This window comes from Antennarius striatus, chromosome 5, assembly GCF_040054535.1.
Source record: "Antennarius striatus isolate MH-2024 chromosome 5, ASM4005453v1, whole genome shotgun sequence".
Taxonomy (NCBI): domain Eukaryota; kingdom Metazoa; phylum Chordata; class Actinopteri; order Lophiiformes; family Antennariidae; genus Antennarius; species Antennarius striatus.
This window is the reverse complement of record NC_090780.1, coordinates 11,349,776-11,377,456: the sequence shown is the minus strand read 5'-3', so window position 1 is coordinate 11,377,456 and position 27,681 is coordinate 11,349,776. Positions and strand designations below refer to the sequence as shown.

The window sequence follows — 27,681 nt, the reverse complement described above, 5'->3', positions numbered from 1 at the left end:
AAAGAAGAAGAGAGGTCTGATGCACCTCTCTGATACACCATAAGAGCCAGTGAGACTTGGGCTCTCAATGGGCGTTACACAAACACATGTGGTAAAGAAACTGGCGGCAAGAACTAGACAGCTGTCACAGATGAACATATATCCAGCCATTAAAGAGAAAGAAAGCCACTTCTTTGGATTTCTGAAATACAATTAAAGGTTTGTCCTTATAGAAGGATATCCAGTCAGTAGGAAATGTTGGTGCTAACCAAGTGGTAGCCAAGGAAATATGTCCAACTTCTTGATTCATTAGTAGAGACATCATCCCATTCATGATTTCAATCCTTGAACAGATATGTTCAACAAAGAGCATTTCACAACCTAAGGGACTCAAGGTTCCTGTTGAAACTAAAACTATAGAAAAGCCGTCATAGGTAAACAGTCATAACGGTATCTCTTCAGGGTTCTGTTCATGTTATGGCTCAGGCCCTCCTAGACTGGGTATAACACTTCCATATTCAGACACCCAAAAAGTTGGGTATTTATTTGGTAAAACAAATGAAAACAGAGTTTCCATCTACCTTTAAAGGTATTATCAAAGCAATTTGTCTGTATTTCCACAAAGAGACATTGTCTGTCTATTCAACAAGCGCCACATCTTCCTCTACCACTGATGCTAAAAACAACAACAAAAAATAATGAATTCAGCTTTACTGTAATAGTTTCTATGATTAAAAATAGCATGAAATTCTTATAAAACAGATTCAGCAATGTCAGGTCATTGCCATATCATGACTCCCACTACAGCCTTTAATCATGGTGATATGGAACAGATTGATAGATGAATGATGCATCAACTCTGACAGTTCAGCAGTGGAGTCTAACATTCAGCCAATTTAGTCTCTGTGATTTACAGCATCACGTGTAACATGTAATTAGTTCAGAGTAGAATTTCATCTTGTTGAATCCTTGCTCATTTGGATTTGAAATAACATTTATAATACCTTCTGGTTGTTTAAGTTTGCAATGTAATGAAACATATACCAAACCCTTTTAATATTTAATCAGTAGAGCTAACAGTCATAACAGACATCTGCGGTTGTTTGTTGTTTTTTGTTGTTCGAATTCCATTGCACATTATGTAATTTTGACCAACAGAAATTCAGTTATATCAACAGTACATTTTTGACTAATGTCTGATACAAATATTGTACATTTCTTTACAGCCAAAATGCTGATTTTATATACTGACCATATACTGTGTCTTGAATACACCCACTGTACTAAATATGTGCTATTGAGTTCTGTACAAACTCAGTTATAGATATCTACCAGTGGCCTGAAATTGCACATCTCATCAATGCAATTTCTTATGTTTGAAATTCAGTTCTACCACTGACATATTGGTTTCTTACTACGTAGCAAATGTGTGATCTAAAAAGATGCTAGTCAGGACCCGTCAGAATATTTTCTGCATGAGACATATGAAAATGTTAAAGAAAATCAATAATTCTTTACAGTTCCAGATCAGTCTGCCTCTGCCAGAACAACCAGTTATGGGAGAACCAAGCCCCAGGGTGTTTTACGCAGTGCCTCAGGCTCCAAGGTTTCGAAGCCAAGCCTTCAGACTGGAAAAAAAAGCAGCACAGTGTTAGATGGAGTTAATGAACGTGCACTCCCTATCCCAAATACAGTAAATGTATGAATCCCATAATATCATATCCCTCTGAATGATTTGGGTTACTGTGTTATAAATTTCTGATTAAAAGATAAAATGTTCTTCTTTTATTGTTGTGCCATTCAGGGATCAAAAGGAGGGAGACAAAAAGTTGCTGCAGAAAGTCAGAGCAGTGCAAGCCTGAGTGAGAATGTATTACATGGAAAACCTTCCCACATTGATCTCAAGGGTAAATTTGAATAATTATGGTTTTGTTTAATTAAGGCCTCTTACCCTGGTCTTCCAGTTGTTTTTGGGTTTTTTTTTACATTGTCACGCTTATTTGATAACACAGATTGTTTTTTATCTTGTATATATGTCCAAAGAAAGATTATAAACATATCATTTACAATTTTGAATTAATATAGCTTTTCCAAAGAACTTCTTTAGGCCTAAATTAATTTTTTATCTGGTCTATTATCATTAGGTGATATACTGTAGTTCAGTGATTACTGTTCGGATAGTCCAGGATTTATCGTAACTGTCATTTTAGGGATCTAGGGAGGTATCCATACATTACCAATATCCCAGTAGTAGTACTGAGTGTAGTGCATTATTGATACTTAGTATTGTCCAGTATCGAAACTGGTATCATCCAGTAGCAATGCTTATATTTAGTACAAGTGCACTCTCATCATTAATCAGTTAGTAGACCGGTTAGAAACCCCAACAAATTCTAACTAGTGAAGTATTGGGTGGAGAACCCAAACCGTCTCCTGTGGATCTTATTCAGTGTATTTATTTTTTCAGCTAAGTAATCAGAAGAACTTTGTTTCAGTGTGAAGATTTTCACCCTGAGTTTGTTGATGTGAAAACCATATTTTTATTTCTAAATCATTTCCTAAACTTTAACAGGGCTAAGAATAATGTGTGTTTATATGAGTATTTAACCATACCCCACTTTAGATGTTGACTTAGTACTGACACCTTTCTCTTTCATTTGGCAGTACACCATGCTTTGAGTATTACTGACCAGAAAAACAGATAATTGTTATTTATTAATTCGGCTGAGTATATCATAGTTGGATGCAGTCTTTCTCCACTAACTATATATGTAAATGGCTTACATTTTAAAATTTTCTTCATTAGTAGCTCATAAGTAGGCTATTGGAGAGCTTCAGTAACATTGTTGTTTGAATGTTATGTGTTTAAAGCTTTTCTAATGTGAAGTTCTCTGTGTAGAAACATCTGGCAGTTCACAGCCTCATTCCCCAAAAGACAAGGAGTTCGACAAGCCTGGACCCAGAAAGCCACAGGTTCTTTTTTCTTCTGGAAAAGAGAGGATAGCACTATCAGGTAAAGTATTAGTCCTGCGAACTGTATTATCTTCATCTTGGGGAATATGGAATGGTTAGATGGATGAAGATATCATTTGATATGGTAAAATGTTTAATGCTGTCTTCTCAGATTGTGTTCCTGGTAGCCACAGAAAGAAAAGCAATACCAAGGAGAAGTGCACTCCACCATCCAGTAGAGAGGAGATCAGACAACAGCCTTTGAACCAAAGAACACAGCAGTCAATGTCAGGTGAGGTTCACAGACAGGGAATTAGGACATCAGAAAGACATGTGCATTCTCAGGCAATGCAGACAGTAGGGAATAGGACTCAAGAGAATATCTTGTATGTTGAGAGATATTGATGTCTACTCGGCATGTTCTTATATAACCAAAAAGTTCCTTTATAATTTACCGTAAGTACCTATTCTAACTCTTTCACTTTGAATGAGACTATTTCAAAATGCTGAAGGAATTTAGTGATTCATCCTCATTTTATGCAGCATATACCATTGCTTTTCTTCCCCTTTGTAAATTTTGTATAACCCACGTCAAGGCCATTTGCAGGATTTTTGCTGGAGTGCCCCTGATTCCAACTCATCAACATTGGTGTGCGTGCTTTGAAAGCTCATTTATGGATGTTTCTGTACAGCAATAAGCTCCTTTGCTGCAGCCCTGCCCACAGACAGAAAGTAGTCAGTTCATTAATGGTAATGTGGCACATTAAATAAAAGTCACAGGGACATCTCCCGGGCCCAGGGTTTGCCACACAGTGGGCAATTAGAGAAAGTGATTATACTGTCAAGAGGTTCAAATGTGCTCACTCATTCAAATAGAGGTTCCTCTGTCTTTGAGCTCAGGGGTTTAGGGATTCACTGTTTCTTGCTTGCACACAGTAGTAGATGAAACATAAGACTGAAAAATGGTACATTCAGGAACAGAATGTCAGGTATTTAACGCTACTCCAAAAAGTCTTTTTCTACTCAAAACAAAAAACCCAAAAGGTTTTGCTTGATAGGTAGGCTTTTAAGCCAGTATTTAGGTCAGATTTTTAAGGATGTTTGTACATAGCTGTCAAGCTTGAGTGACAATTTTCTGTAAACTGTTTGTTTGTTAATTATGTTGTTTATATTGTTACATTCTCATTAAGGTATTAGCATAGCAGAGCTATTAACAAAAGCAACAAAACTGTCAACGCAGGATAAATGAATGATAATTTTTGGCAAGCAGCAGAATTCATTATAATTTTGCATTATAATATCGTGATTCATTTCTTATGTGCATATAATCAAAGGAACTTGAGTGACATTAGCCACATGATGAAAAAAATTAAAAAGATTTATTACTCATTGAAATTAAATTTACATCATTCTCTCCTCAATCTTTGTGGTTAATTCCTCCATGTGCATTCCTCAAAGACTTAGTCATGCTGTATATAATTTGCCCACTCAGATTCATTCATTTCATCAATATGCATGTGAGACAACAGATGTATCAAGAGAGAATTGACACCTACTTAGGTAAAAACTGTCTTGTTTTTAATTTTTTGTAGACTCCGTTCTTTTAGGTGACTGTACCAACAGTCCCAGTCAACAAAATTCAGGAGCTTCTCCCGCAAATGCAGAGTGCTTGACCTGGCCAGACTTGCCCTGTGACCTACAGGAGAATGACGAAGGATCTGAGCCTCAGCTTGTTCTGGTAGAGACTGCATTCACTTTCTTGTCTTACTCACCCAAACACATATATTATATTATATATTTAATATCTAGTAATACACAATTGTCAAAAACATTTTTAATTCGACAAACTGTTTGCAGACAATTGGGACTCTTCATCCACTCATAATTTAGCTCTAAGATTTATGCTGAGTAAGGAAATCACAACTAAACTATGAAAAAAAAACTTGACATAACAATTATCTTCAAAGAAACACTAATTGTCTTTCCTAATGTAAAACTTCTTAATCCATCAGAGGATTCAGACTTAGGAACCTAATTTTGTTGCAAATGGTTAACTCCACATTTATGTTTTTGCTACCAATAATACACAAAAAAGCTAAAGAAAAGATAGTTTCCGGATCAACTGTGTGTAATGCAGGATAAAATTATTTCTAAAAATATTAACAGCCAATGCCAAGTTATGTCTTTAGAAACTTGTGAAAGCTTATAAAGACTCAATAACCTGCATCAATATGGTGTGCACATACAAATGCGCATGCAAAGACAACAAAACAGTGATTTTTTTGAGACAGTGTCAAAGAACTTCCTTGTGAGAAATTATGTGAAACACAACACAAAACTATTTTAATTTTCTTGCGAGGCATTTTATATTTTCTGTGATCCTCAAGTTTTCAGCACTACCTCCTGGAAAAAAAAATTGCCCAAAAAATAAAGGGAACACACACACAAAAACACACACATACATACGTAGATTGTTTGCAATCATGTTTTTGTACAACTCTGACTTCAAACACTGTAGGTGCTTAATTTGAGTCTCAATACTCAAATAAAGCACCCACCCTTCATGGGAAGGTGCTCCCTTTGACATGTAGAACATTATATGCAATTATATGCAGTGTGTATTCCTTTTAAGTTTTTTTTTCAAAAACACCTGTTGTGTTGTGCTGTTTAAACCAGGAGTATTAATATTTTTATGCTATTGTCACTCTGTAGGTCTGCAGCATCATTGGAACATTTGATCTTTGTTCAGATCGGAAATTTGGTCTCTTGCCACCATGCATAAACACTGTGTGACAAAAGACACACCGTCCCCAAATATTAAGTGCAGCATTTCACAATGACATTATGTCAAAGCTGTGTCTCTTTCAAATTATTATGGAAATTGTGTTCTCTTTGTCTGAGCTATGGGGTTAGAAGGTTAAGAAAGAAACATGGTTTTATCCTGAAAATGCAGACCAAGTTTTTGTGCCCAATTTTCTGGCTTCATATCAGCAACCTCTCTCTGCAACGGTCATTTTGAAAGTGGCTATTATTCTGAGGTGAAGCAAAAGAGACATACAATATATTTCTATTTTCCAGGTATTATTTGATTAGTGTCAGTAACTTTGGGAGCTTTTGCATTTAAATTATGTGAGAGGGAATCAGCTGAATCTGGAATTAAGCTTATTAGAATACACATAGCTTCCATTAAAAGATTTCATTTGTTGTTGTCTCTGACGAGATCAAATAAATCAGTCACAAAATTTAGAATTTAGAATCAGTCACAAAATATAAGTTAAATGATGCACCGTCACTGTTTTTTTAACCGGGTCTCAGTTAGATGCCTACACTGAGAATTTACATCATATGAATACCAATAGTCTATAAGGACTTATTGGCCAAAGACTGAATATTCAGTGGAGTTACCTTTGTTCTTTCAAGGAGAATGTAGAAGAACATGACAAGGAATTGATAATTAATCAGATCTGAATGAGCACAAAGCATCACTCTCAATGGTTTTTCTCATCCAGACAGGAATACAGAAGAATACTGGGACATAGGGTTCCAGTATGTCAGTGTAACAGTAATGGGTGCTACTGACGTTATAGTGTTGGCAGTAAGTCAGTAAGAATTTAATGATTTTGTGGTGAGCAACTTGTTCTGAATGGTTACAGGAGGGAAAATATGAAAGGAATAAGATTAGTGGTAGCAGGGACGAGCATTTTGATTTGGCCTGTGGTGGAAAGGGACGTGTGCAGGAAAAATGTGACTGGATATGAAGGATAAATGAACAGGATGTGGAGGTCCTTTTGTTATGACCTCCTTCATATTTCCTTCATTTTTAATCTCTTCTATGGGTCTAAAACAGTGAATTATCACATTACAAATAAAACTGAAAACAACACATCAACTGAGGAGAGAATCATTGGCAGTCAAACACTTGAACCAATAAGGACTCACAAAAAAAAGCGTAACTGAAAAAGAATAAAATTTTATTTAAAGTTACTTTATTTTGAATACATTTTTGTAGCACTTTTAACGAATAATGTTTGTCATTAAAGTTTGATACTCTTCAGTGTCACTGCTTTTTAGATTGTACAGTTTTAGTGTGGAATGGAATGTATATATATGCATCATGTTACATAATTTACATATACGCATACCAATATTTGTTTTATTTTTCAGTCAAACAATCTTCAGTGCCAGTGCGACTTCTTGAAATACAAATGTTTCAATGCCAGCGTCTTCTTGTTTTCAAACCAAGCATTAATTTTTGTTGCCATTATTCACCGTTTGTCTTAGTTTTAAATTCTTCAGGCTGAAATGGATGCAATCCTTCAAACTTTCTTCCATGTTGTTTATGTCTTATCTAATTTTAATTTGTGTTGTCTTATGTTCCTGATTGCAGTAGTAAATGATGTGGGAATTAAAACAGATCACATGTAAACAATCTTAAATTTATTTGTTGTGGCAGTTTCCTTCTCCTCTAAAAATATCCCTGAGAAATGAAGAAGTTGCAGAATGTAGATGCAGTTGATCACTGTCACCATTCTGCTGAATCTTATAACTCCTCCTCTGAAGGAAGGGTTACTGTTCAACACCTCCACTAAGTGTGTTCAGTATATCAGTTGCTGCATTCCAGTACCTCTACATCAATAGTCCCTTTGTCTACATTGACAGTTTTTTTTAAGTTGGCTTGTATCTTTCTTTGTTGTAGTGATCTTATTGTTCATGCCTATTGCATCTTGAATAACAAAGTCAAACACAGTCACAGCTTGAGGTCATTATCTCAACCATTAGCATCTGCAGAAACATTTATCTTTCATAATGCTGATGAGGATGAGAGGTTATCCAGGTCATCTTACACGAATCTAGGATCCTGCAGAAGATTCAAGTTTTACTCTTCCTTGTTGAGAAGATAAGTTGCTAAGTCTTCCTTTCACAGCGGACTATACCTTGCTTAATACAGGTGTAGATGGGACACTCAGCCTGAATGGTAGGGATAGCAAGCCAAAAGCATATCAAATATCAAGGTGTTTGTCAGGTTCAAAGCTCTGAGGATTTTTACTAGGAAAGATCCAGAGAGAACCACTACTTGGTAATTTATTGCCACACAAACAGCCATCCCTTTTCTTTGTAGTCTTGTCTTGGTTAGTTAGCCACTCGTTTAGCTGTCCAATTTAGACCATGGTATCATTTCCACACAATGCAATCTCCTCCACTTACCCTATATTTCCAATCTGTGGATCTCTGTTCCATTAATAGTAAACTCTGCTACTGTGGGTTTTGGATTCTTGAGAGCAGCACTGATGATGACTCCTGGCAGCAATCTTTATTTTCCCATAAATTGAAAAACATAAAATCCAGCTTTTCAGCTTATTAGTCTCTTTCAAATGCTCATATTCTCCAGGCAGCAGACTCTCTCAGTATCTCGCTGCCTCCCTGGGGTCCAGAGCGCTACTGCAGATAAGGGAGCGAGAGCAATCAGTGTGACAAAAAACAGCTGTGATAATTAACTCTGTGTCCCTGACCCCACTTCCTTGAACCAACCCTACACTCTTTCTCCTAACATTGAGCCCTAACAGAATCCTACCACCACACTGCAATTCCCTTCGGAGGTTTATGAAAGTCATCTATATTGAGAAAGAGGAAGTTCTGCTTTTAACTAGTGTCAAATAATGCCTGATTTCCAGTTGGCGCATATTATTCCAGTGACTCCAGTGACACTGGAAAAACCTTGTGCTGTTTGTAGGTATTGCTTTGTGGTAGTGAAAAATGTCATACATTCAGAAAGTTATAAAAAATAGTAGCCTTCAGTGTTGTTCTTAAATTAAGCTCCCGGTGAATTTTATATATATATATATATATATATATATATATATATATATATATATATATATATATATATAGGCAGTCACAGACCTTAACATCCCGTGACACCCTGATTTAAAAATTTTACCCTGACCTACCTGCATAGGTCAAAGATCAAAGCTAGTGCTCTGACCTTCTTTGTGCATAGCTTTAACCTTTCAGGGTAGGTCAAAGCTATTCACTAGCTAGTCAAAGCTAGTGAATAGCTTTGACCATCGATCAAAGCTAGTGCATAGGTAGATCAAAGCACCAGCTTTGATCTATGGTCTTACTCACACTGGCCTCCTCGTCTTTCTTTCTTATCCGATTCCTGAGTGTACAAAAGTTTAAATTTTACTTTGACCTAGTTTTCTCAACGTCAAGGTCATCATCTGATTTTCATCCCATTTGCCGCGCGAGTAATGTGTTCTTTGTTTCATCTTTCGATCTGCAACGGTTGCGAAGATATTTGATGAACTAACGGACGGACGGACAGACAAACACACAAACACTGACAATTAAAGTACATTACCGCTTTGAAGCGGGATGTAAAAACAAATATACAATGTTTTTCTAAGGCTTTGAGTACCACATCTGCCAAACAGACAGTATAAAAACCAAGACAGGCAACAGAGTTTCTCTGCTATCACCTAGGATTTGACTGCTGTAGACTTCAGCGTTGTAATACACTGTACCCCACCATCCCAACTATAGTGATAAATGAGACTTTGGCCATTAGCTCTCTGACTCAAGCTGGATTGATTTGAATCACATTCAGTTGCTGCAGGTTGTTCATTTCTCAACTTGGAGCTATACTGTATTGTCTTTCAGAGCATTGCATCATTTTTCATGCAATTCTTTTGAGCTGGCATTTGTTCTTAAGCATAGAGAAATATTAAAGGCAAAACAAAGCTATGAACTTCAGTATGTGATATATCGTTTCTTGTTTTTTTACTGCCTGTGGGTCTGAGAGGACTGTAATTTCATCTTTGCTGTATCTCATGCATATATGGTACATTTGACAATAAAGTTGACTATGACTATGACTATTTTAAATACAGTAGACCAAGGTAACATCTACTCTGTTTTCAAAGAAATGCAGTTATTTTAATTCAATGACACCTAAAATAATGGATGTTACAGCACTATTTTAAACTTTTCTACTCATGCTCTGGTCAAACAATGTGTGGCTACTGTATATGCCCTATACAAACAGGCTTGCACATACCCCATAAATTCATACACTTCCACATGGTCAGAGCCATTCCCAAATACATCCTATCAATAATATATGTGTTCATTGTTCATTCACTTGCACTTCAGAATATGACAACACAGAGAAAGAGAAGAGAAAAGCAATAACATATGTAGCAGATGAGTGAAACACCTCAAGGGGCTTATGATAACCTTTAACCCCAAAACAAAGCTCACAGATGTAAGAGAAACATGAGCAGCAGTAGGAAGATGTAGAGAGGTTAGAGGGACTTGCCGTTTACAGGGAGGCTTCAAGTAGTTTAATTCATGAGAGACTGTCTGTAACGTGAAGTCATAAAGTGGAGGTTTGTTCGGAATCTGGCTGTATAATTATAATCTTTATATTTCATTGATAATTGGTTAGCACTAATGTGAACATTATGAAGATACAGTGTGATGTCAAATTCAATGTATTCATTGTAAATCTAAAGCATTAAATGTAGTTTTCAGATATCAACAGAATTAAAGAACCCAAAATATGTTTTGAATGTATAGCTTTTACCCATGTAAGGGTGTGTTCCACTTAGGTTTGAATGTATTCCAACTGTGTCCCAGTTTTTACTGCAATAGTAAGTGTATTAAAAAAGCAACAGAAATGTCCTCTGTCCATGGACACTCAGTTTGTATCAAAACAATTTTCTCCAGTATGAATGAAAGTCCAGTTATCCTTTGTGTATCTCCTACATTTACGTTGGTGAGGGATTCTTCTGAATTTGGTCATTTGGTTATCGGAGGCTTATCTGATGCATTTGTTTTGCTTTGGTTTGGGGTTCTTTTGCAAACTTTTCATGGGTGCTTTTTTGTCACAGTGAAAATAGGTCACAATTCGAATCCATTGTTGCTGCAATGAATCCACTAACTTTCCTCAGTAAAGGACTAAGTTTCAAACTTATAATCACATCTCTTTAAAGCCTATATGTATGCGTGTTTGATATTCAGAACATTTTTTCAGTGGATCTTTTAATGATGAGGTAGACGAGAGTATTGTGTAAACTTAAACAAGGAGTTACATAACAGGATTAATTGGTGATAAATTTGGAACATTGTCGAGCACTACTTTGAACGTGAATGTGGGAAAGAATTTCAGAAATAGACGGTATGTCATTCACATTTTTAGATGTTAAGTTAATTTAAAACTTAAGACTCGATCAATTCCAGTGACTGTGTGCCCTTATGAAAGAAAATATATTGCAGTATATTGGAAAATATCATGCAATACATTCGTCAAAAATATTCCCTTAAATGAGATTTAGTATTTATATTTTCCAGTATATTGCAATATATGCATAGACCATCTATGCATATATATTGATACATATAATAAAATATATTGCAAACAAAACCAAAAAGGCACTATATTTTTACATGTAATAGTTTATTTATATGATCCAATATAGTGCAATATATGCATGTGCCATATATGGATATAGTGCCATATATACTGTAGATATATATTGTATCATATATGGATATATATATATTTTTCACATGCAAGTTTGTCTTTATATGCCCCAATATACTGCAATACATGCAAGTGCCATATATTGTTATCATTGTGGTATATATTGTGCCATATATAAAAATAGTTCATTACTTTTTATAATTTTTTCAACCATAAATAATGAAAAAAAATTAAAATAAAAAATACAGTACCGAACATGTACCATACATGGCTATAGGCAAAATACTGTAGATCACAGTGAAAACATCTGAATTAAACAAATGCTTCTAGTTGATTGAAGCAAACTTCCATTTTCAATCCTCCACACTGGATCTTGGGGGTATACATGCATAATGGCTTGCAAATTGTGGCAGATCAATAAGCATACATTTCCTTGTAACTGTGTCACATCAAATATCCGTTTCCTGCCCCGGAATTCTTTTTTCAGAACAACTACATTTTCAATAATAATCAGTGTACTATGTGATCTGTCATACATTCTTCCAAAAGCAAAGTATTTTTTGTCCCCATGATGCCCTACTACAATGTAATAGTACACAGTTATAATGTGTCCATTATGCAGCAGCACAGTGAAGCTATTCCTTTTCACAACCCTTGTGAACTCCTGTAAGTAATACAGCTCTCCGTTGACTAGAAGTCGGCTGAATATTTTCACGACTGTATCCTTGGTGACTGAAAGTTGATCTCTCATCACTAGTGTCTCTTCCCTCAAAAGTTTTTGAGAATAATGAAGACCAAGGGTAACTAATTGATTGCCTACTCTTTCAAACTGCTTCAGTGTTTTTTGGCCGGTTAAGGTATTAAATAGCTGGATGCATTCAGGAACAGCATTTCTAAGAGCATCATTCCTCAAAAGAGCCAATACTTGTCTATATGAGAATTGTTTCATTATCTGTAAAGGAACGTGTTGAGTGCCATGAAACATTTTCAATATTTCACCATTATATGATTCAAAAATATACCCAGAATGAGCCCACAAAGGTCCCTAATTCCTGACAGACTCTGGCAAATTAAGACATAAATGTACATTCAATGACACACGGGTCTTTCCATGCAGTGTTTCAATTTTTTTGACAAAATCTGCAACAAGTCTTTCAAATTTTGTTACTTCCTCTGTTGTGATAATGCCCTTGCAAAGAAATATTAAAGGATATATTTCCTTTTCAATCTGTCCACTTTGTACTCGTGTATATTCTGCTTCGTTGACTAGTTGTTCTGCTCTGATCTGTGATCTGACATGACTACTTCTACCAGACTCGCGCAAGTGCAGAACCAGCGCCCCATCCGACCAGCCAATCATAGCGCATAAACACGTCGCGCGCGCATGCGCATTGCTTGAGCGGGACGCTGACCGGAAGATGGGTCCCTTAGCGCCAGCAGCATGCATGCAATGTGACCGGCAAAACAAACCACAAGACGCGTACTTTTTTTTTTTCCGTCAAGAAGAAACAAGCAGCCGGACCGGTTCTGCTCAGCACAACGAGGAGGCGAAGCATCACAGTCAAGTATGACAAAATATAGGGTTTCCCTCGTTAATTGGGCGAAGGGACCAGACAAAGATCGGGAATGATGGAACCGTCACTGTCTCTTCACATTGTTGGGGGACTGCAAAATCTTGTACTACCGCAAATGGGATGGCACGGGTGCTACTGATGGGGCTGTTTGATGTGGATGTCCTCAAGTCTAACCTGAAAGGAGGGGTCAGCAAGTTAGATCCCTCTGCTGAGCGTCGGCAGGCTCTCGACCCAAGGAAACTTAAAGCTTCACAAGGTAAAACGTTCTCAGAGCTAGTGTTTTCCCATAATAATTGCATGTGGGGGAGGGTGGCACAGGAGCTGTGAAGAGTGGAAGAGTAATCAATTTTCATCCTTCTTGTTCCACAGATGCTGTTCTAAACCAGTTTCAGGCAACCAAAGAAGCTGATGTCAGAAAATCCATCAACAGAACTGCAAACTAAGACACCAGGTGAAGCGCAAAAGCAAGTGAAGTTAAATAAGAAGTCCCCTTCATTCAAATTGTATTGTTCCGCAACATGTTTAAATCAGTGAAGAACCACCAAGATGGACTGTTAACCTGGATTAATGGACTGTTCGTTCGGTATTTTTATCTTTGCTTTTCAATGGTTCCCCAAAAGTCCTTCACAGTTTGCAAAAAAAAGGAAGGTGTTGGATGTTTGTTTTGAAAATAATTGTTTATTGAAAGTGCCAGTTAAGCTACAGAAACAGCATTTTGGAACAATGTTAAGTTGTGGTGACTGTTTTAATTAATATTTTGTATACTTTCTGTTCAAAGGGACACTTTGAAAAATGTTTCAACAAATTGCGCTGTTAAAAAATGTTGCACTGTTACAAAATATCTACCTCAAATCCTCAGGGTTTAGTATCTGTGCCTGATAAAGAAAATAAAGGTGACTATTGATAGATTACCCATTGTGTCTGTGTTGATATGTTATATCGTTTGGCATTGCTTATACAGGTTGCATTAGTTTAATGTTACCATATAATATATATTTAAATATATATTCTACCATATATGGTACTCATATCTGCACCTATATGTGATATATATGCAGCCATATAATTTTACATATTTAAATATATATTCTAACATATATATGAACATATTTAAGGTATATGTGTCCATATAATTTTACATATATTTCAATATACCATATATCTGTACATATATTAAATGTATATGTTTCAATATGATTTTACATATATTTAAAATACATTCTGCCACATATTGAACTATATCTACATATATTACCAATACTTTTACCATATAAATTGCAATACATTTTTGATGATATTTCTAAATGTAAATTTGATATATTTTGGAATGTATAAATACATATATAGTTATGTTTCATATGCAATATATGGAAAGCGGCAATTATTTGTGTATTTTGCAATATATTGCAATATATTACATGAATATATATTGTATAATATATGTCCAATATGCTATTCCATGTATTTCTAATATATAATATACTGTAAATGTATTGGGAAAATAATATATTACCATATATTACGATACATTTCAAATAATATATTGGTACATATATTTACCTTTCACAAGGGTGTCATGTCATTGTCATGTTTTATTAAGCACAGATCAATCTCAATGACAGAACACATCATCAAGGTTCAGCTAACATAAGAAAGAAAAGAAAGTGTATGCAATCTTACGTCATTTCTGTGTATATTTACGTTGTGTCTATCATTTGAATCCCTTGTTTGTTCACTCACTTTTTTTTTCTTTGAGGATACACACTGCACTACATTGCACCATCAAAGAACTGGTGTTGAGTCAATCTCTTCTGCTCTAAGATCTCCCAATCCAGCTTTGACTTGCAATTTGAAGTCAATGCTGATTCTTATAATGTGGATCAAACAGCACCAAACAAGCTCAATTCATCCATTGCCAGTTTGACATCTCACGTCTCAAGGATGGCTGTACCAGCATGGATCCTCCCAAACCGTTCACTTTCACCCTTTTTGGCACTCAGAAAACGGGAGCACAAATGTGGTCCATATGGATCAGACATAGTGAACCATGTAGTTGGGAAAAGCATTATCACTGCAAGAAGTCAAATCAAATGACATCAAACATGAGGTAGCGGTGATATGAAATGATGTTAACATACACTTAAATTTATCCAGGGAGCTCATGCTTCATATTGTGATTTGATACCAGACAGGCACGCATGAAAATATTATAACTGATTCCATTACTTTCAAACCTAATTCAATAGTTGGATTGTTTTTCATCCCTAATTATATCCACTATGAGTTGCCTGGATTTGATGTTACACTGTATTTTCCACAAAGTATATTACCAATTGAGGTTGACTTTTTGTTTCTACAAAGCAATTGTCACACTTATCTTCGGAAGCAAGGTTGACATCCCAACAAATGCCTCCTGTGTTTGCATTGCAGAGCTGAGTTCATAAATTTGTATCATTACTGCTTTGTTTTTTTATTGTTGTATATGTCATTGTTGTAAAAAATAGTTTTATGTCCTGGTGAAAAGATAGAATACTAAAAAAGTTACATTTTTATATTTTAATTAAATGACTGTGTGAAATAAAACAGATTCTCAGAGTTCTAAAATCAAGCAGAATTAACTATAGAGCTTAGCTTCATGAAACTCATATTTTCATTTTTGGACTGCAAATTGACTAGTTTCAGTCATAGCTTCTTCATGAATCCCTGTGGGCAGCTGTCTCCACCAAAAAAATGCTTTGATATATTCACTGAACACTATTTGCACTAAACATCAGACAGATGTTATTCAGTGGCTGGTGAAAAAAGTTAAACCTCTACAATAGCAGGCTCGGCCAAAAATCAAGGTATTTTTGTCCTGAGTTGATGGAGCTCATGAAAGATTACAAAGAGATTGAATGTTTTATGTTTTTATTTCTTAAAAACTGATTAATGCAGCCTGGTAAAATAAACACTAGTCTAATTAAATTCCATTGGAAAGTGTTGCAGTGACGCTTATTGCATTCCAAAGTCTTCAGTAAGTTGGCATAGCTTATTTTTAATTTTACAGTCACAATAATATTAATTTTTCAGTCGGGATGTCAACTGTGGTTTTGGAGGCTTTGGCAAAGGTGCAGCTTTTTAAAAGCTCTGATGACACTCTGTTGAGCTGCCTCTCTTTGCCAACAAGAATGTGATGACTGGTGATTTGGGTGGCTCTGGAGGAATGTGAAAAGGTTCTTTAATGCCATGTTGAGCTGTGTCAAGCTATGGTCTGTCACAAATTGAGGTTGGCTGCTTCTCCAGTTGATGATCAATAGCCAATGTGATAGATCGCAAAGCCTGAAGCCTCATCTGTCATCTGGCTGTTACTCTCTGCATTTACACAAGTCACTGCTGAGACATATCCCAGCATCCTTCATCAGTGCAGCTCTTGACTGTCTGTTTGTGCCAACTCCAGCAGGCAGTGAAGGTTTTGACTGAAAGGTTGTCTGAGAAATACGACGTGAAACTTGTTTCCTTCCTTGGAGCCCTGGCTCATTGACTGTCATTGATTGAGGACCAGAGCAACACTAGGGTTTCTTGCATTTTCTCACAAATCAAGTCAAAGCTTTCCGTAGATCATCTGTTAAAAAATATATCTTCAATACAGTGAAGTATGTGCAGCACTTCTCTGTCTCATATTACTCCTTTTTAAGATTCATAATGTTGGGTTGGTTGCACATGACATTTTGTTAACTTTGTAGAATGGGTGGAATTTGATTTGAAGCATGATCATCACAATTGCTTTGAAATAAGTAATAGCTGTTTTATGGATCATTTTACAGAAAGACGATGAGCCATCCCCAAGGCTGGCTGAATCTGGTGGTTACGATCTCCATTCACTGAGTAGGCTACAACTCCATGATGATGAGGAACTTCAAATGTTGGCAAGTCTAAAAAGGCAGCAGGAGGAAGATGAGTGCAGAGCCTCTGGCCTCAGCGCATCTCAAATTCAGCACTGTAATGTCAGCATCAGCATGAACAGTGAAGACACCCCTACCTGGACCCATAGTTCTACGGTCTGTGCTATTATACTATTCTTGTTCTCTTTTAGGTGATTCTTCACTAACAAGCAGTCTTCCTGCACATCTCATCCACTATTTACACTCATCATCAGGTTGTCCCTCATTCACTCTGCCATTTGGAATAATTTTTTTGACCCTAGTTGATCCTGACTGTCTAATTTCCATTTCAAGCCCCCAACTTATGCCTCCTTGACGTGCTAATGCAGCTCTTTCTACTGTGTGTTTTCTGCATTACAAAAGATTATGGAGATAGACACACATTAATTGGCCTCTTAAAGCTTTAAAAAGTACTCTGGCATAATATCAAGCATTTCCCGTGTGACTAAAACATTATTTAGGTCATTTGAAATTATCTCCACATGTCTTTTGAATTCAAAGATGTTATAGTTTACTCTTGTCTACTGAAGGTCATTAGATCTATGGGCATTAGCATAAGCACATCACACCCATGAAGAGAGTGTAATGCCCTGTCTTGTGTGACTGTGTCCACTGGTGGGTTCTCACTGATTGTAGTAATTACAAATGCTCATATTGTAGCCCTGTTATAAATTCCTGCACAAGCATGTTTCCATTATTATGATGATATTCAAGAAGAAATCAATGAATATTGGTATTACCACAGGGATTATCATTTCCTTTTTGAAGACACAGCAATGTGGTCACAACAAAACATGTATCTGCAGACCTTGCAGTGGGGAGAATTTTCCTTGGGGACAGGATGAGATTTACATCTGACTTCATCAGACCCTGAGGGGATGTTTACGGTATCAACTACAGTGCTTTATAATTCTGCATACATACTGCAATAGCACCCCCATCAGCACATTAAGAAAAGAAAACGTTTTCCAACAAAAAGAGAGGACGCATGACAGTATTAATAGTAAATTTTGGTGGCATTCTAACCATTACACTGTTTCTGCATTGATTCATTTTCCATTTTAAAGCTTCATTTTAGGTGTGTGTTGGAATAGATATACAGGTATTCCTCAGCCTAAAAACACAATTGGTTCAGAGAGGCTGTTCATAAGGTGAATTGTTCATAAGTTGTTATGTATTAAATTTCAATCTATAATCGCTATTTGGGGGCGGCATGGTGGCGCAGTGGGTAGCACTGTCGCCTCACAACAAGGCGGGTATGGGTTCGAGTCTCGCTCTGTGCGGAGTTTGCATGTTCTCCCCATGTCTGCGTGGGTTCTCTCTGGGTTCTCCGGCTTCCTCCCACCTCCAAAAGCATGTGCTTCAGGTTGATTGGCTGTTCCCAAATTGCCCGTAGGAGCGCGTGTGCGTGTTTGTCTGTCTTTGTGTGTGGCTCTGCGGCGCACTGGCGTCGTGCCCGGAGTGTCCCCCGCCTCACGCCCTATGCCAGCGGGGATAGGCTCCAGCTCCACGTGACCCACTGCGGCGGATACAGCGGCAGAAAATGAATGAAAGAATTAATCACTATTTGAGGACATTTAAACGTCATTACTACTCTAAATAAGAAAGATTTACCAGAAACAATTATATGACAGAGAAACAACACATATCCAAAATAAAATAGTGTAGTACCATAATGTAGCTTTTACATTTTAACCTCTGCTTTACATCTAACCTCTGAATTTTATCCTCTGGGGGTGTAGATGTGAAGCCAAGCTTTAAACCACTGAGGTATTCCACCGTGAAAGACGTGCTGATGTGCTTCCTTGACACTCCACTTTATGTTTGATTACTCTGTTTTATTTCCATTAAGTTTGTCAGTTAACCCAACTCAGCAGTTGAGTCCAGGCATGCTTCCAGATCAACAATGGTTCCTACAACAATGATCATCTTTTGGTTCTTACAGGGTGACAACAATTTTAAAAAATCTATGAAATAACAGGCAAGTTGTGACAGTTTTCTTGCAGGAACCCTATAGTCTAAAGTACTGGCTTTAACTTTTAACCTGGCCCAAACATCCAGCAGTCTCAATGCTAGTGAATGTCCCCATGTACACGAATGTGTTGTGTTTATTCACAGCTCAGAAGTTCACAGAGATTTTGATAAAAGAAGGACAAAACACTGCAGATGGCACACCAACAGGGAAGCCGAATGAAGTCTGACATCAGAGTGAACTGTTCACTTAGTCTTATATTTGCTCAGCTATTTTGACATGACGTAAAATCTTTATCTATGGGATGTTAATGTTTCGCTGCTCGGCATGTAAGGGGAAGAAAGGGGAACTACAGTAGTTGAACATAGCATTGGGCGGGGGTTTTTTGCATCTACGAATGTTCATAAGTCGGATGCTTGTATCTTGAGGACTACCTGCATGTTACCTGAATGTAGCACCTTTTTGACCTTCTGTCCAAAATGCCATGATCCAGTTTCTAATCCAGTGTTTCCTTGGGCTTCTAGGGGAGTCCAGTCTTGTATGATTCGAACCATCACTGTTTACTGTGTCTCTAGTCACTGTGCTGGTATTTCCAACCACCAGTTGCCCACACATCTTAGAGAAGGAAAATGATCTGGACTAGTCCCAGTCTCAATGCCAAGCAGTTCACTAGAGCGACTTAACAGGTTTTGTATGGTTAACTGCTTGATACTCATCAAAAGAACATGAAGTTATCCAGTAAATGAATTAGTGTTTTTAGTCCTATTACTCACATGGCTACCTACATGTCTATCAAGTAAATTATGCAGCAATAATATATACATGTCCTGGAGTAAATCAGATTTTAGCTAATGTTAAACTCACCTAAACTAAACTACTAAAGTAATGCTAAACTGACAACCAGCCTGCTGAATAAATATAACACATCACACAGCTCAAAACTGTTGACAGCATTCAGCCCATCAAAAATATCTTTTTTATATAGTTGGCTACAAATGAGGCTTAATGTTCACATAATTTCTCTTGATCGTCCTTGACTTGGAGGTCAAGGAGGAAGCTTGGAGACTTGGAGTAGCCACATTATCAAAGTAACATTCTGACACTTCATTGAACAGGCTAATCTACAAAATAAACAGTAAAAAAGCAATAAAATGTCAACGTTTACAGCTTCACTAACAGCTGCTATCAATTCGTCTTGAGTCTTTTACTCGCCCTCATTCACGATATTGTCAATGGTAAAATTTACACATTCATGAGCTTGTAAAGATACTGGAGCCATCTAAAGGAAAAGGAGCACGCACACACACACACACACACACACACACACACACACACACACACACACACACACACACACACAATTCCATCGTTTCCGTTTCCTCAGACAAGAGTAAATGAAGACAAAAGGGTGATTGCCATGTTTAGTTCTTTACTTTGTATTTGCCCTGATGAAGTTGCAAATCCATTGCTTTCATGCTTACAAATGTTATCAGTGAATAAAGACTTGTTCCCTTCTCTATATCCAGCAAAGGCAGTGTTTCTTGTATGTACTACATCTACATGTAAAATGTAGAGCAATGGCAAAGAGAAAGCTGGGCAGAACCATCACCGGCTGCAAACTGTCATGTTTAAAATAAGACATTAGCTGAAAATTGTGTGTGTGTGTGTGGGGGGGGGGGTTCAGGTTAAAGAAAAGTACAGCAATATAAGGTTGATCTGGCATTTAATATCTTAATGAGATGTTCCACAATTAAACAAAAAGTCACATTTAATAGCAGTGCTGGTGTCCAGTTTGGATTTTTAATATGCATCCAAGAGTGCTTTGTATACAGTAAAATAGCAATAAGCAATTATTTACCTTCCTTCTGATAGTGGTGTAGTATGACTGTTTTTTAGATTCATGAGGATTGACATCTCAAAAATGACATAATTACATGACTGATATAGCCTTCAGTTTACGGAGATGAGATTGTTATTCTGCTGTCAGAAAGTCTGCCAGTCAGTGGTGCTGCTGGAAGCTCTCAGAGTAGTCTTTTTCTGAGTGCAATATTGTGAATGTTTAATGTAGAGCATGATTGGCAGCAATTAGTGCAAGTTTATTACAGAAATAAGAATGATGTTCCTCCTGTGAGAGTTTTTTATTTTTATTTTTTAAGTTGTATAAAATTAATAGAATTACTTTCCCTGAACATCAGCATTCAGAGCATCATGATCAATGCTCTGAGAAGAGTTAAGTAATTATACAGTGAAATAGCTCCTTATGAAAATCGATGCATGCCTACCCCCACCCATCATATCTAAATGAGTTATATCCAGCTACATTTATGCCTTCATGTGAACAGAATCATGAGCCAGGTCTCTCTGTTTCAGATTCACTAAATAACAAACATTTATGTGTACAAGGTTGAGTGGAAGATATTTCTTCAAATCAAAGGTAGATTATTAAGGTGTTAGGAGAGTATATAATAGTGAATGGACGGTTTGCAAAATAAAAAGCGAACTGTCCAAAAGAAAATTCTCATTATAGTGGAGCTGATACATCAGCATTCACCTTGACACTGCCTTGAAAATATGGCAGTTGAAAGAAATTATCCGGCATTAGTGATGTGTTGTTGAAAATCATTTCCAAAGAAATGTGTGCAGAACAAAATTCCATACCGCATAGTTTATAGCCAACTAATATGTCTCTGTAACAGATGGGCCAAAAGTGATCTATGATAATGTTGTTCAGAGGGAGGTAGGCCTCTCTTACATTTTCTGAAAGCTGTGGCATCAATTTTATTCATATTGTAGGATAATCACGGACATGTTGATTGAAGGGACAGAGGAACTAAATCACCAAAATATTTATTAGCCAAGGAGACCATCAAACAACAGTTATGTCAGCTCCAAAAACAGGCTGAAGGGAGGGGGGGGGGCACTGTTCTTTTGATTTATTGTAGAGTTGGACTCTTCAGTACTTTTCAACTTTTCTTACCAGTCTCCTACTGAAGCAGTGGTGTTTTGGTCCTAACAACACCAAAAGATACACACCTAATTTTATTTCAGCTGAGGGTTTTCTTCACTCGGTAATTGGCTAAAGCAGACTTGAACAGGATAGATTTTCACTTACAGTCCAGTAGATTACAGCTATAAAATTAACAATAATAATAACTTTAAGTTTACAAAGTGCTTTGACAAACAAGGCAAAAGCATATGACAATAAAGAGCCAAAACAGTGAGGCCAAACATAAGCGGGACAAAATTAAGCTAAAATTGAGGTAAAGTTAAGCAAAACACACCAGAACAGGAATTAAGACAGAATGGTAAAAGAGATAAGAACAATAAAAGCAATAAAACGATTCTTTTGATTTTAATACTTAGAAACAAAAGAATAGTAGGATAAAAAGACAGCATTGCCTAATGACAATAGAAACAAGAATTAACGCTTAAAAGGAATAGAAAGACTAAAAGAATAAATAAAAATGAATAAAAAATAAATAAAAGTAAAAATAAAAGATGACATCACATAAAGGCAAGTCTATAAAAATGGGTTTTAAGAAGAGATTTAAAAGATGTCACTGATTCTGGCCGCCTTATCTCTTCAGGCAGGTTGTTCCAAAGTCGAGGGGCCCGGATGGAAAAGGCACGGTCACCTTTACATTTAAGCCTCGACTTTGGAATCGACAGGAGGGCCCCACCCAAGGATCTAAGGCTGTGTACCGGCTCGTATGGGGTCAACATTTCAGCTATGTAACTCAGGGCCAGACCCAGACGGGCTTTAAAAGTGATCAGCAAAATCTTAAAATCAATTCTAAAATGCACAGGGAGCCAATGGAGGGAAGCCAGGATTGGGGTAATGTGATGTCACCTGTTAAAACCAGTAAGAAGCCTAGCTGCTGCATTCTGGACCAGTTGGAGGCGGGAGAGTGATTTATGGTTGATGCCAGAGAGGAGTGAGTTAAAATAATCGAGTCTGGAGAAGATGAATGCGTGAATTACTTTTTCTAAGTCTGAATGTGGGAGCATGGGTTTGATTTTGGAGATTGTTCTTAACTGAAGATAGCAGGATTGGACAACTTTATTGATATGAGATTTGAAGTTGAGGTTTGAATCGAATATTACTCCTAGATTTCTGGCAGCGGATTTAACGTTAACGGACAGGGGACCAAGGCTATTTTTAATGGGACTGATGGAATTTGGAGGAGTGAACAGTATGATTTCAGATTTGGAGTTATTGAGCTGAAGAAAGTTTTGGGCCATCCAACAGTTGATATCGTTGAGACAGTCTAACACAGCAGCCAGGCTACTTGGGTCATCCGGTCTCAGCGGGAGGTATATCTGTGTGTCATCCGCATAGCAATGGAAAGACACGTTGTGACGGTGGATGATCTGACCGAGCGGAAGCATGTAAATAGAAAATAAAATTGGACCTAAAATTGAACCCTGCGTTACACCACAGGTAATCTGAGTTTTCGAGGATATGTAATTACCTATGGTGACTGCAAAAGTTCTATCTAAAAGGTAGGAATAAAGCCAGCTAAGTGCAGTGTCCTTGATGCCAAGCCAGGTTTCAAGACGGTCATTTAAAATGGCATGGTCTACAGTGTCAAAGGCTGCACTTAAATCTAAAAGGATTAAAATTGTACTCTCTCCCCTGTCAGCTGCTAAAAGAAGATCATCGGTTACCTTGAGGAGGGGAGTTTCTGTACTGTGTAAAGCTCTAAAACTAGACTGAAATTTCTCAAAGAGATTATTATGAGACATAAAAGCTAAAAGCTAGGTTGAAACCACTTTTTCTAGAATTTTTGATAAAAACGGGAGTTTAGAAATTGGCCTAAAATTGTTAAAATCAGAAGAATCAAGGTTGGGTTTCTTTAAAAGAGGTTGGACCACAGCATGTTTAAAAGAAGATGGAAAATGCCTTTTGTTAATGAGCTGTTAATAATCAATAAAATACCGGGACCAACTGTGTCAAAAACCTCTTTAAGAAATATTGTTGGAATGACATCAAGACTGCACGTAGTTTCATGTGGGTTAAGATTTCAGATAAAAATAACAGTGAAACCGGTTCAAAATTGCTAAGATAACTGTGTATATCCCTACTGGCGTGTAAAACGCGGTCTGAGGGGGTGATTTGTTGCCTTATAACCTTAAATTTTGTTTGTAAAGAAATTTAATAAATCTTTACACATCTCTTGAGAGGCATCAGTAAAATGACAGGGGGAGGGGGTGGTGACTGAATCTATTACTTTAAATAAAATTCTGGGGTTGGATTGATTTGCTAAAATTAAATTAGAAAAAAAGGATGCTCTTGCCTCTTTAACTTTCTTGATATCTCATCATTGATTCTTTCCAAATTTCATAAAATGCATGCAAGCCTGTCTTCTTCCATTTCCGTTCTTTTCTCCTACAGTTTCTCTTCAGTTCCTGGATAGAATCATTCAGCCAAGGTTGCGGTGCACCATTTGGTTTTTTAGTTTTGTAGGGGGCAACCGAGTCCAGGACAGTGTGACAGATTTGGTTAAAAAGGGAGACCAGCTCCTCTGTGTGATAATTTGGATCAAAATTAGTTAAAGAAGCAACAGTAAAAAGCTCAGAAAACTGTCTGGCAGATGTAGAGTTAAAAACAAACTTACTGGTGAGGATCTAGATTTAGCCATACCTGCTGTGTAACAAACTTCTCAGCAACATGTGACCTGTGGTTTTGTAGGAAGCTGTACAACAGGTAGAGTTTCAAAAAGATCAATGCACACGCCATGACCACATTTTGCTGTTAAGATATTACATCCTTTCAAAATCATAAAAGCATTACTACTAGAAATACATTTTGTGACTTGTGATCGTTACACTTTTCCTGTCCAATACGTTTTCCATTTGATGTGATTCAAGGACGTTGTAATGACCACTTACAAAACAGGCTACTGAGATGATTCTGCTACTTCATTTCCAAAAGAATTTTCTCCATCATCCCACACCACTCATCATCATCAGTACACATTACCTGCAGAATTCCATGGGGTCCAAGCTCAGCTACCCTCTTATTTTTAGACGACAATTATATAAAGAAAAGACTGGAACGCTACAGCTTCAACATAACTGCTTCTTTATCAGTGTCATGTAATGCAAAAGCCTTTAAGTATGCATCAGCATTAAATAGCCTCCCGAGGCTATTATATGGTCTTTAACTTTGACAAGATGGAGCGGGCAACTCACTTGTTTCCTACAGCCCGATATTGCTTCATACTGAAAATAGCACCACTCTTATTTTGTTACGATAGCCTGTACCACATCTCACAAATAATGTAGCTGCTTATAAAATTAACAGCTTCCAATCAGTTCCAATCCTTTGTTGCTCCATAACCATCAGAGTACATCTTGATTTGTTCACTCATCATTTTCACACATATATTTTCTGTCTTTTGCCATTCTTTTCATTTATGGAGTTTTTCTGCAGTGATATTTCAAGCTTGACTTGTTGACAGCTACTAAACCTGTTAACACATAAAATACCTTTTCAGAAAGTCTTTGTTTCATTTTGATGCAACCTTTTTTACCATTACAATTAAATCCAATTACCACACATTGCTAAAAAGCCCTACTTGACATCAGAATTCTTTAGTGAGCAGTATTACCTCCCATAGTTGAGGGATGGCTGTCATTCATCAGCAGTCAAGCTTGTTTTGATGGTGAATGTCGATCATTACTGGGTTATATGGAAGGAAATAGGCTGTTCTGAAACTAAAAAGCATTTTCAATTATGTTGTATGTATCTTTTCTATGCCCTAACACATTACACTGCTTATTAGCAAGTACTGCATATTTGGTGACATTTATAACACCGTTCATTTTTGTTCCCTTCATATCCAGCCTGCTGATCAGGGCCACCACTATCAGAAGGAGATGAACCCCCTCCAGCAATCAAACCCCAGGTAAGCACAGCAAATTGGTAAAACATTTGCTAAAATAAATTTGCATGATTCTAATAAAAATGTAAACTACCAGACAAAGTCCATATTTTAAGAAGAGAGACACTGATACTATAACATTTCTGTGTTTTGTAGTGAAAGCCTAGATTCTGAAAGTTCTTCAGAAAAAGATGACATTCTTCCTCCTAAACATTAGAAGAACAAAATTTAACTTTTTTTAAGCAAACATTTATGCATTTCCTGACAAGAAATGTCCTTATGTAGCCTTCATTGGTACAAGGATGCATGAAATGCACCTTCCCAATTAGATGGTAATCAGTGACTACAAAATGAAAGCTAAATGTCAAATAGATATGCAGACTGGGGCTTATCCTGTCTACTGATGACTTTAAGTGATAGAAAGTGTGCCAGGAAATGTTTTCACTGTTTTCATTTTTGCAAGTACACATTTGTTACGTTTCATGTAAACTTTCTACATACTAGGTAATTGATGTTCAACGTAACATTTTTATTCTAGTTTGTATTAATCAACAGCAGGGGTTGGACTATTTAGCACTGACTTTCAGCAGCTGTAGAATAAGAAATTCATATTTGATTAATCGAAACTCTCCTCTGCAAGATGGGAGCCATAGTAGTTCTTTTAGTTCACAGCAGGCAAAAGAAATGTACTTTGCTTTCCTTGCTCAAGAAATAAACTCGACCAAATAAACTTGAGGTTAAAAAAGTGAGATGACAGGAGTACATCAAAAAAGGAAAATACTTCACTCAAGTTTATTAAAAATACTGCCGGTTCTGTTTTTATACTTGGTTCTTTGTCGATTCCCCAAAATGTCTCCTGTTGTATTTTGTCAGGGGAAGATAAAAATTACTTATTCAAGGTGTTTATTACCTCTGCCATGGAGGTTAAATGATCAGTTTGGTCCGTTGCTCTGCCATTAGGATAACACAAGAATGTCTTAATGGATTTTTAACTTGGTGACAAGGTTGGCAAGAAGAACCTATTTAATTTTAGTGTGGATCTAGGTCTGTTTGACTTGACTTTTTATGTACACTGTATATAGAACCTAAAGGTTACATTGTCTAATGTTGAATGCATCAAAGTGTTTTTAGGTGGGTGGGGGGTAAATTCATCTTTCATTCTTGACAATATTGCTAAATAATGAGAGAGGAGATGGGGGATGACACAAGGCTGAGGGCTACAGAAAGGTTTCACCCTCAGAACACAGCACTGACACCTATACTGCTGAGCCACCATAGGAACAGCGAATAAATCAATATAAATATACAGTAGGTGCTACTTTAGTATTTAATCAATCAGGAAGGCTTTGTCAGTCCTCAGTTCTGGTTTGTTTTATTGCAGATGTGTTACTTTTTTTACGTCCCAGATGAACAGTCAGCTCTGCTCAGTGGAGCAAACATCGCTGCTCTGTCTTCACCACTACTGCTTGCTATGCCAAATCAATTTTATCTACGTATGATAGATCTCACATGTTGCTTGAGAATAGTGTGCACACACCCATATTTGACCACCAGTTCTATAAAAGAGTTCGATTCAAGCTCATCCAAACAGGGTCATTCTAATATTAAAAAGTGTAATATTAATTTAAATGCCGTATTTATACAAGCTTCAGATCACGTTCTATATTTAATTAAAACAAGTATTTAGGTCTTTGTGGTTCATTGCATAATTTATTACATTGAATTTCCATGTACCATAAGTTGATTTTCTTGAAACAATGTGTCATAATGTCAAATTATGTGGGAGCATCACCTGAGTCAGAAATTTACCCAGATAGCAACTGTAAGTTGAGCTTTTGCTGGACGGTTAGCCTCCCTCTAACCAGGCTAGCTTCCCTGCATAAGATTTCACAGCAACTTATCTTACTTACAT

General features: G+C 36.9%; 1 protein-coding gene across 1 annotated transcript in view; it reads left to right on the top strand.

Annotated features, from left to right (window-relative positions):
- Positions 1-27,681, top strand: part of cfap20dc (CFAP20 domain containing) — a 39,050-nt gene that overhangs the window by 7,510 nt on the left and 3,859 nt on the right. Inside the window, exons 8-14 of the mRNA XM_068316125.1 lie at positions 1,500-1,672; positions 1,784-1,886; positions 2,879-2,992; positions 3,104-3,223; positions 4,524-4,669; positions 16,794-17,027; positions 25,732-25,793. Coding sequence (XP_068172226.1) covers positions 1,500-1,672; positions 1,784-1,886; positions 2,879-2,992; positions 3,104-3,223; positions 4,524-4,669; positions 16,794-17,027; positions 25,732-25,793 — 952 coding nt within the window. The remainder of the gene's footprint in view (positions 1-1,499; positions 1,673-1,783; positions 1,887-2,878; positions 2,993-3,103; positions 3,224-4,523; positions 4,670-16,793; positions 17,028-25,731; positions 25,794-27,681) is intronic.